The sequence below is a fragment of the Pagrus pagrus genome, assembly GCF_965226575.1.
Source record: "Pagrus pagrus genome assembly, chromosome: 19".
In the NCBI taxonomy this organism is placed as follows: domain Eukaryota; kingdom Metazoa; phylum Chordata; class Actinopteri; order Spariformes; family Sparidae; genus Pagrus; species Pagrus pagrus.
This window is the reverse complement of record NC_140203.1, coordinates 27,443,809-27,455,251: the sequence shown is the minus strand read 5'-3', so window position 1 is coordinate 27,455,251 and position 11,443 is coordinate 27,443,809. Positions and strand designations below refer to the sequence as shown.

General features: G+C 40.8%; 1 protein-coding gene across 4 annotated transcripts; it reads right to left on the bottom strand.

Annotated features, from left to right (window-relative positions):
- Positions 1-879: 879 nt before the first annotated feature.
- Positions 880-10,723, bottom strand: thap1 (THAP domain containing, apoptosis associated protein 1). 4 transcript variants are annotated; one of them, XM_084382550.1, is made up of 4 exons: positions 10,546-10,723; positions 8,823-9,015; positions 3,604-3,944; positions 880-1,681 (listed from the first exon to the last, which is right to left on the bottom strand). In XM_084382550.1, the coding sequence occupies exons 1-4, from the start codon at positions 10,614-10,616 to the stop codon at positions 1,654-1,656; spliced, it is 633 nt and encodes a 210-aa protein (XP_084238676.1). In that variant the 5' UTR covers positions 10,617-10,723; the 3' UTR covers positions 880-1,653. The 4 variants fall into 4 exon arrangements, with proteins under 4 accessions (XP_084238676.1, XP_084238677.1, XP_084238678.1 ...); XM_084382551.1 differs by lacking the exon at positions 880-1,681 and adding an exon at positions 2,556-3,497 and having other exon boundaries at positions 10,546-10,722; XM_084382552.1 differs by lacking the exon at positions 880-1,681 and adding an exon at positions 2,556-3,494 and having other exon boundaries at positions 10,546-10,722.
- Positions 10,724-11,443: the final 720 nt, after the last annotated feature.

Here is an 11,443-nt window from a genome sequence, read left to right as displayed (position 1 = left end):
GTAGTTTAGATGCATCCCCTATTCTGCAAACTTAAACTATTTCCTGACAGGATTTCAGAAGAGAGTCCAGCATGGGATCATCTGAAACCGTCAGTTCACCTTGCAGGTTATCTGCTAATAGGGATGTTATTGGGATTCCTTTTAGCTTCATGCCTTCTATTTCCTTCCATCCAGCAGTGTATGTTGGTGAATATAAGCAAACTACTGGTCTCATCTGAGCGTATTGGCATTTCTTAACTGGAATGGCACTCAGTAGAGTGCCTACATCCGCTAAGGCTCAACAGTCCCTTTTAATTCAATCAAGCCTATTCCAATATCAAACTCAATAGGCCTGTATCTCTCTACACTTTAAACCACCAATAACTGTTTAGAGGTGCACTATATAGTTTTGGGGAGGACAATGTAATGAGAAGAGAAATTGACTGATTTTTTTTAATGTCTAAACAAACTAAACTCTCTTCATTTTGATGACTCAATAAACAAACTGACCTTAAAGGACAACACAATTTATACTGTTTTACTTTGTTTATATGTGGTGGACCCTGCCACCTTTGTAGCTTCAGTGTTCTGGGACGTTATTTTCTTCTGAGAACAACTTGCTCATCCAGTTATGGAAAAAATAAATATTTCTGACATTTTATTACCTCATTAATATCTGAATATTAAAATTCTGATTTTGAAGTGCCCCTTTAACTAAAATTTTAAGTCAGCAGAGCTGTAGCAGCCATCCATTAGGACAACAAAACAATGGAGATGGAATCATAATCTCTGTATCAACCACCTAAATATGCCTGATTCTTTTCCATGCATTAATTCCCTGAAAATTTTATATAAATAGCATTAAGAAATAAATAAATAAATTACACCCTACCTCGCAATGTTAAAGAAAACAAGAAAAAAAGAATCCTGGATCGGTATATCCTGATCTGCACCAAAAGTTAATGGGGTCTACAATGGAAAGAGACACATCCTCCATCCAAGTTTTATGAAAATCCATTCAGTGTTTTTTGTGTATCCCCTAGGTGGAGGTAATAAACAATTCAGGCACATTTTCTACTCATGTGCACTGTGTCATTAGTAATCAGGACACAGGACAGAAGACTTGGACAAACGCACTGCTTTCTTACATACAGCTCTGTACCACCACCTTCTGGCCAAATAAAATCAGTCAGACATAGACAAAAAAAGCTTGATTAATTTTTGTGTTCTCTTGCATTTCCATTCATTTTTATTCCTCATAGTCTAACCATCATAGCCTCTATCATCTTAAAGTTCACCATCTTCACAGGCCATTGTGTTCAGTGTCTCTGCTCAACAAGACTCTGAACAAGTGACCGTGGGACGTGCCGAAACAAGTCTAATCCATGGAGGCTTCACCGTGTATTGGACTTGGCTCTCACCCATCAAGGCATTGACACAGGAGCTCTGGGGGTGTCCTGTGGTGTCTGGCACCAGAGAGTCGGCAGTGGATCCTCTGAGTTCTGTGCATTGTGAGGTAGGGCCTCGTTGGATCATAGTTGTTCCGGCATGTCCCACGGGTGCTCGTTTGGACTGGGAATTGGGGAATTTGTAGACCAGGGTGAATGCCGTGAAGCTCTTTGTCACGTTCATCGGACCACTCCTGGGGAGTGACGTTGCCATGAGGGGCTGTACTTAGTCTGAACCAGTGTTTGGGTGGATGCTGCATGTCAAAGAACATCCAGATGAAAACCAGGACCCAAGGATTTCCAACAGAACATTGCATTGTAACGAGATGAACAATGTCATTCACTTCACCTGTTAGTCCTTTTAGTGTTGTGGCTCATTGTGAACACAGTAGTTGAAGTAGCTCTATTTCAAGCAGCTACATTAAAATGCTGTTTACATGTCAATTTATAACTATCACAACTATTTTCACTAGGTAGTTCCCTGTTTGGTAACTACCTTACTATATCCAAGAGGAACGAAAAATCTGTCTCAGTGTTTTAAATTCCACCTATAAAGTTCTGATTGGTTCATAGTTTTTCCAGCAAGGGTAACAGTCATCACTAAACACAATGCCAGTGTTTTAAATTTGACAACAGGGATAGAAGTTCTGGATGAAACTAAGGCAATGTGCTGACTTTGTAAATGTATCCTGCGAACAGTGTTATCATGACAACAAACTGAAGTAACCTGCCAGATTGTCACTTAGGTGAGGCAGGCACCCCAGTCGATATACAGCCGGAAATTTTGGGGGCACGTTGTGTTCCGTACTGGTGAGAAGGTGAAATATGACCCAGGAAGTAGGTTAACACATTCATGAGTTTAAAGACTTATTGCACATCAAAAAAACTGCACAGCAGGTTTAATACAACTCTGGAAGGTTATGACAGGGACAATAAATATATCCTTGGTTTCTGTGATTACGAGGTAAACAATGTAGTGCATTGTGGGACATCTGTTTTGTTGATGAATGGCCCAACACTTTTTTTTCGCATATTTCACCTTCCTAGTACGAAGACACCACACACTGGTTACAATGTGCGTATAATCTGCAGATGTAATCCCAGTGAGAGGAACACACAAAGTAGCTGTTATGGCATTCAGCATCATTCACGTTTATTGTACATAGCAGCTGTTTAATGATTCCACAGGTAGGAACACACACACACATTTTTGCATCATGAAATCAAGAAAATGAAATAAGTGACTAATTACAAATATATTATTTGTAACAAAAGACACTTTAAACCCTATGGTTTTTTGAGCCTCTTCCTTTTCGGAAAAAGTCTTCAAAGACAAAAATAAACAGGATAGAAGTCACACTTCTATTTTTTTAATAGAGCCCCACTGCATACCCAAATCCCACACCAGGACCTTTGAAGGACTAGTTCAACATTAATTTGCTTTCTTTCCAATACTAAAATAAGAGAAAAGATCCACTGTCATGTCTATTCTTTTCCAGAACAGTGCTGAAGTCTGGATGTCGCTGGCCCAGCTAAGCATGAAGGCTGGAATCAAGGGGAAACAGCTAGCCTGGCTCCGTCACAAGCTCATAACACAAACTATCACGTCTTAAGCTCACTGATTAACAGGCTGTGGCTTCTTTGTTTAATCCTTACAGAAACATTAAAATAAAAACTGAAGTTTGTGATTACAGGGGGAGTTCAATGATGAAATTATTTCTGGAAAAGTAACAGTAGCAGTTTATCAACTGTCCCAGTACTTCTGTGTAGCTTCTCCGTTGGTTATGGTAAGACTCACAGCAGCTGGCTGTCGTTTGTCAAGAAATCTTACTCCTACAAGAACCAAACCCAGAGTGTTGACCTATTTATTTAAAGTGAGGGTTGACTCAAAGTCATTTCACTGCAGGTCAAACAGAAAAATAACTTTTTATGTGAGGAGTTGCTGGATCCACAAAGTCAGACTGAGTTTTCCATGTCCAGCTTTTGCTCTCCTGAACAAGTGAGTCCTTCAGCTCTCAGCTTTGGGGTTTACTGCCTTGCTCAGCAGCTCTTCAATAGTCCGCCTGGCTGCTGACAGACATGAGACTGAACCTGTTACCCACTTTGATCACCCTCACCTTCTAATTACTTGATGCCTTTGAGTGTGTGGCATATGTGTTTTGGTAAAATCACGTACCCCTCTCCGAATGCTGCCGGCAGTTTGCGAGCGGTCCTCGGTGTGTCACATGTCGCCTTCAGCCTCTTCAGCTGTCTCTCCTGCCGCCGACACTTCTGCTGCATCGTCTTCAGCTTCTTCCTCAGACTCCCCACCTGCTCCTCCAGCTGCTCGATGCGCTTCTTCTGCCGGGCAGAGTCCTCTGCTGTGTAGTTGTGGTCGCAGGAGACCGCCACCATGTTGCCCCAGGTGTTGGGAAGGCTCCTCCCTGGCTCCTCCTCCTCCACTGCCAGGTCAGAGGTCAGAGGCAGAGTGAGAGGGAAGTGGATCTCTGAGGGGAAGGGATCCTCCAGGGACTCTGACTGTCAGACAGAAAAACACACAAGTTCTGATGCTGCTTTCTGAAGTGACCCAAGATAACATAAAGTTAAAGAGATGTAATTATCTGATTAACACTCATCCACAAAGGATTAGTTTGTTCATCTCAGTTAGTCTTTGATGACAGCATGCTCTTATTTTCAAATAAAGACAAGAGGATTGATGACTGGCGCTGTATGACGCAATGATGAAGCTTCTGTTTGTTTGGTTTTAATTCTCTTAAACACCAGGCTGTCCTCAAGCTTGGTTTCTGTTCTGTAACTCAAACCATTTCACAGTAAAGTTTCCAAGGGTGTCACTTTGTGTTGAAAAGTGGTGGGGACATATGGGCTCAGATGAAAAAATGTAAATGGTCTTCAACATATGTGATTTTAGCCAATGTTATGGAAAGATGATTGTATGCCTTCAGAATGGATATTTGCAGTGAAAGTGAGTCAAAAAATTGCATAACAACGCATAAATAGGGCATAGCCTAAGATGACCACAGAGTCAACAACAAGAAAATACTCATCATTAAACACACAACAACGTTAACTACACAAGTAACAGTCAAGAGCCCTTTTCACACAGAGTCGCCGCATTATCGCCACAGCGGCGGTTCGCCAATTCTCCGCCGTTGGTTGTTCACACAGAGCCGAGCAGCTCCGGCGTAAAGACGAACCAGAGTGTAATTCACACAGAAAGCCGGCGCCGCGGCTCCAAAAGAGGCGTGATTCCTTGGTGTTTACCTGTTAATCTAAACATGTACACACTGACTGTTTATAATCAAATGGATGCTGTTATAATGTGTTGCGATTGAGATCCTGGCCCACCAAACATCCTGGAAAGTGACAAAGTTACGTTTTTCTCTAAATTACAAAATTACATAATCACCATCAGTAAACAGGACGCTGTCTGACTCTGTCACTCGCGGGGAGGGAGGCTGTTTTCTGGGGAAAAGTTCACTTAAGTCTCGGTGGAGGGCTCACTGCGACAAACAGTTGGTGAGTTAAAGTTTTTAACCGGGGACAGACTCTGTTTTTTCGGGCAGAAATGTGTCCAAGAGTCGGTAGGACCGACAGTCTGACAGACACTTCTCCATGTATAACTGCGGTATTTTTTTTCCTCATATAAGTTGCCAAAGACACAACCAGTTACTTAGTTACTGTTGTTTGGTCCTGTGGGACATTTCTCTTTATTTTGTTGAGTGAAGGATCTGTTTAGTTATCAGACAGTGAACACCATCAGATCGACACACCCTCGCTCCGCCGGCTTATCTGTTCACACTGGTTCGGTTCGCTAGTAATGCGCCTCTGATACTACCTCTGATACTACCTCCAAAGGCGCATCAGAGGCGGAGGGAAATTTCACCCCTCGCCACATCTGAAACTTTCACACAGAGGCGGATGCGGAGAATTGGCCCAGGATCCCCGCATGCAAATGGCAGTGTGAATGGGGCTAGTGTTAACCAATCATAACTTATTCTAGACATAACATTTCAATTCATTTCAATGTGAGTGCATGAATTCAAGTGGAGATTTTATTTATTCATTTTACTTTAGACAAATTAATAATTGATTCAAATTTTTTCTTTATTCTTTTAAAATTCCCAATTATTAATTAATATATTTACCACAACAAGAATCAAATACCTCCCCTGTCAATCTCCCAGCAGCCGCCAAAGGATATTCAAGTAAGTATGGCAGTAAGCTAAATATAATTTTTAAAAAGGGCCATAGCCTAAATTACAGCAAACCAAACAATATCCAAGAGGAAAAAGGGAGGACACATTAGAAACTACTAAAGCAAGCAGCACTTTACTCTAAGTTACTATCCTATGATCTTGGCGACCAAATTACAGCTAGCTAGCAAATCAGTCCATTTAATGTATTACATTTTACAGTATATGCTGATCATATCTATTATTTAATGAACAATAGCAGTTTTCCTGCACATGTTTAAGCAGTAACTTAGCCTTAGTTTATACTGTACTGTACATTTTAGATCCTGGGATAAAATGTTGTCATAAATTTGCACCAGAACCAGCTGCAGCTAGTTGCTAACAGCAGGTGATGACAAGTCCAAAGCATTTTTCATTTGTTAGTTAAAGTTCACCCAGAAATGAAAACTCACTCGTTACCTACTCATCCCCATGTGGATTAAAAGTTGGGTGAAATTTCATAGTCCACAGAACATTTCTGTGTTGGAACATTCTCCTAAACAACTGAAGACCTGCTGGAGACTTGTTTTAAAATGCTGAAAAAACAAAAAAAAAAGGCTTGATGTAGCTGATATGATGTTATCCAAATTTCCAGAAGCTGCGAGATCCCAAATTGAAAAAACATTATTTACACTTTAAGCCAAAATCTTCATTGTAGCAGCTAAGCTAAAAGCATTAGCCATCTGATGTGGGTGCAAATGCCTGACCACGTGCAAGGGTTTAAGTAACACTAGGCTTTCAGAGTATTGGATGACAACAAGTCCCATTAGACTTCAGATCTTTAGGTGAATGCATATTTTGTTTAGCTCTAAAGCTCCAGAAATGCTTTGTTGACTATGAAACTTTACCTAACTTTCCATCGGCATGAGGGAGAGTAAATAATGACTGAATTGTCATTTTTGCCTGAACTTATTCTTTAACATTTCTTTGTGTTATGTATTTTTCAGAACATTTGTAACAAATAATGCTTTTAAACAGTGATCTGGGATAAAATCTGCTATTATAAAAAGTGGTGGGGTCTTGTGCTCTACATCCCCTGTGTAAATACTTAGACTTTATTATCCCAAGGGGAAATTCTTATTCACAGCACCATACCCGTCCAACAGGCAGTACATACAACAACACGCCATAAAAAACACACAGTACCAAACAGCAAATACAAAACTACATCCAGGTCTGTTCAGTGATGCCTATCATTAGGGCAGTTATAGCTGAGGGGATCAGGCTTTTCTCAAAGCAAACCCTTCTGTGTGGAGTCAAACAGAGTATGGTCTGTGCTGTCGCAGCAGAGCATCCAAACAAGCATGTGCAGCATGCAGAAAGTTTCTACATATCAGCTGGGAGAAACTTTGGGGATCTACTATAATTATCACAGTTTATTAATGCTGAATTCATGGCTGTTTCCCCAAGTTGGAGAAACAGTTAACCAATCAGAGCTCAGTATGTGAGTTTAAGAATGGGGACATATGAACACACAAGCTAGAATTAGTTTGGTCATTTAAGCTAGCAAAAGTTACACCTGAATAGTTAATAGGTGTAAATATATCTACAATGGAAGCAGTTAATGTGATGTAGAGCTGCACGATTCTGGAAAAAATGTGAATCACGATTTTTTTGCTTAGAATTGATATCACGATTCTCTGGCACGATTTTTTTCACAAAATGTTTCTTGCAGTGATGAACTTTAACAAAAGAAAAAAAACATTGCTTTGGCAGAGGCATAGTAGTAGCCTAGTTCTATCATTGGAAGAGAAATGATTTTTACAAAAGTAAAAAAAAAAAATTGAGACATGCGGCTGATAACAACTTCCCCTTATCATCATATGCACATCAAACAGTCTGATTTCCTTAGAACTTAGAGCATATGGCCCTGAACACAGCACTTCAGAATTGAACGCTCAACTCTTGAATCTTTCATTGTATTCTCTACAAGGAATTTTTTTTTAAAAATGGACTTAATACCTCATCAACTTATTAGCCTTTTTAAAATTATTATTATTATTACAATAATTTTTGTTGTGGTGATACAAATACATTATTGTTTTTGTTGTTATGACTTTATAAAGGAGTGAAATCAGGCGCTATAAAATGAACCATCAGGCTCAAATACGGCTCCATGATCCGACTGGACCATAAATCAGACTTAGCGGAAAAATGATCGATTTCCCGCAATTCTGCCTCGACCACTGTCCGCTGCTTATTGTACATGTCAGGGAGCTCAACGTTTGAAAAGTAGCTGTGGGAGGGCATCGAGTACCGTTGGTCGAGAGTGTTTATCATCTTCCAACATCCCTCACGTTGTACAGTGTTATTGGGGCCATATCTTTGGCTAGGTGATATGCGATAGCTGCTGTGATCTCCTTATGTCTACTGGAGTTTGGTGGGTATGGCGTTGCATTGTACAAGGTTCCGGTTATTGACATCTGTGTTTGTTTCTTGCCTTGTACGGCTTCATCATGCTGTACTTTGTGGTGACGTTTAAGGTGATTGTACAGATGTGTGGTGTTGCCGTGCGGTGCTGCAACGACGGCAAAACACACTTTACAATGCACCTCACACTGTTTGTCATCGTCTGGCTTAAATCCAAAATACTTCCAAACCACCGAATGCGAACCTTTTTTGGGAACGAGGTCGGTTCGGGTGGGTGGGTGACTCTCGCCACTACCACTTGGGTTTTCGTCGCCATCCATTCAACCCTCCTTACCGCAGACTTTCCTCCGCTTTAACTCTCACTCACTCTTTCCAAACACTCAACTGCAGCCGGGCTTCCTCCACTGAATCACGTGTTGTAAAGACGCTTTACCATAGGCTGAGGGAGGAGGCAGCGTTTGGGGACGCTTGAAAAAATCCGGGAGGAAAATAGGAGCATTTGTTTATGATGCAGCTCGACATATAAAATGCTTCAGAATCGCCGCGTGTAGAAATTACATCGCGTGTATGTGTGAATCGAGATCGCGATTTTTTAACGATTAATCGTGCAGCCCTAATGTGATGCAACCTGTTTTAATTTAGTGATGTGTAAATCTTCACTTAAATTTGGTCTAATGAAGAGCTGGTGCAACTGGCTCATGAATCACAAGTTTTACAGTGTACAGCCTTTTCTTTGGTCTGGATCAAATGTGTGTGGACTGTGTATGGATGAAAATGTTCTGTGCTGCTTCACCTTGATGGTGAGGTTGAAGGTGAAGAGTGACGGCACAGCGTTCTCCTTCAGCACTCGGTTGTTGCACTCACTCTTAAAGCAGTCTTTGGTGAAGTGCTGCGAGCAGATGTTGCTGTACTTAGTCGGCTTAAAGTTGTTCCTCCTCATCGCCGCCACCCATTTACCACAAATATCTGGACGTGCCAGAGGAAACCTGGGAAGAACAGTCAGTCGTTAAACAACAAAATAACAAACAGCTAAATGTACCTTGATCACCTCAGGATTTGTTCCTTCTGCTGGATTTATTTCATCAGTTCCTTGTCTGATTATCAATAATTAATTTAGGTCATTCAGGAAGTAAACGTTATGTCAAAACTGTTAGCTACAGCCTAGTCCTGTCAGAAATGTACTTTCTCTGTAAATACTCAAGATGGCATCTAGTCCTGCACACAGAGCTGTTCAATTAACAGCAGATTCACCTATTAACTGTAACCTGGATGCCAGGGCCTTGTTTAACCTGCTGGGATTAGCAGGAAATTAAAACAGTCACCTGAACAGTTTAACAATCAGCAGGCTGCATACTGCGAGATTAAACTGAAACAATTAACTTGAACTGAATATTATTAATATTTTGTTAGTCGTAGACATGAGTGCGGTTCAAGTCGTCCTACATGGTCTAACCTGCAGGGTCTCCACATGTTCACCCTGCTCCAGCAAAGAAGACTTCAAACTAACATTAGCTTGACGGCCACCAAGAGCCAGTACATGAAGAACTACATCCGAACTCCATTCAGAATCAGTGAAGTTGTTATTCTCCTATTCCTGGTTGAGACAAACACGTTGAAGAATGTACTATTAAGTGTTTTTACGAACGTGGATTATGCCATGGTAAATTCGGCATGTGAAAATCTGTGAAAGAGTAATTAAGTTAAAGTGAAATTCTCGCCAAAATGCAACCTAGTCTTTTTTCGTGAATGTACCTGAGTCAAACTCATTTCTCATCTCACTCGTTTTTTGCGTGCTAGGGGCAGCTGTAGCATCAAAATCGCTGAGAACATTGTTTGTGTACACAGAGTTTACTAAAAGAAGGTTTTGAACAACTCACGTTAGCAGCCGCTTGCTCCGCTCGCCACCGTCCTGCCAGTCGAGATGCGTCGATCCCCGAGTGCGGTGTAACATGGAGGAGAAAGCTCCATGTTACGCCGGGGATCGGGGAAACTACGGAAAAACTTGAAAGTGGCTTTTTCGTCGTAATTATGCTTTTACACGAAGGTTTGACCTGGGTAAATTCACGAAAAAAGCCTAGGTTGCATTTTGGCGAGAGTTACACTTTAAGTTTTAATAACATCTCAATATGAATGTTTGACTATATGGCCACTGTAAACATGTGTAGGTTAACTTGTGCAGTAGACTGTAGAGTTATCAGGCAAACTTGACACAACACTTACAATTTATTAGAGTAAAGGTGAGGTTTCTGTGACTCGATTTCACCAGCAAAATATAATATCACCACAAAAGTCTTGTGTCAAATTCTACCACCCGTGCACTGTTAAAGATGAACAATGAAGCTTTAATGAGCAGATTAATAAACGCAGGCTGGTACTGTAAGTAAGTACTTATCCATCATGTCTGGACAGCTAACGCTAACCGTCTCTCTCTCTCTCTCTCTCTCTCTCACACACACACACACACACACACACACACACACACACACACATACAGACACATGCTTCATTAGACTTACTTGTGGAAGGAAATATCTTTGTCTTTGTGGTACCGGTTCTTACAGCCGTACGCTGAGCATGTCTGAACCATGGCTGCTCCCCGGCAACACTGACTGAGACTGGGACTGATACTGTACGATGCTCCGCTGGTGCTTCTCCTCACTCTCCACGCAGGCTTCACTGCCACAAACAACGATGGCGGCCAAGCTCGGGTCACGTGACCTACGTTTTGGGACGTAATTGGCAGAGGCCCCTTTGTACAGTGTCCACCAGGGGGAAGAGTCATCTCAGGGTTTTCACTTGATAAATTCGAAGGTGGCTTTCATCTCAGCTTTGAGTCACAATTTAATTGGATCATTGGTAATTAAAAAACGATATACACCCAAATCATTGCAGCGAATTGTTTTATGAGACCGAAAAACCGAGAAATTATTCAAGAAAAGTATTAGCCTACTGATGATCAGGTCTCTGATCAGATCTGTTTCTGACAGTAGTGGATGAGAAAGAAATTATAGATATTGTTAATAAATGTAAAAACAATACACTGACTTTAATGAAACAGACATAACAGTAGTGAAAAGGGTTACTGATGGGATTTCAAAACCACTAACATAAATCTGCAACTTGTCATTCCAAACCAGTACATTTCCAAACAAAATGAAAATAGCTAAAGTCATACTGCCACACCTGTTTCTTTACTTCCACAATTCTCCAAACTTCTGGAAAAAGTTTTTAATGATAGACTGGACAAATTTATTGATAAACACAAATTACTAACTGCCAGTCAATACAGATTCAGACCAAATAATTCAACATCATTGACATTAATTGAATCAATTGAGGAAATCAGAAACTCCATAGACCATAAAAAACATTCTGTTGGGGTTTTTCTGTACCTCAAAAAAAGCATTTGACTAA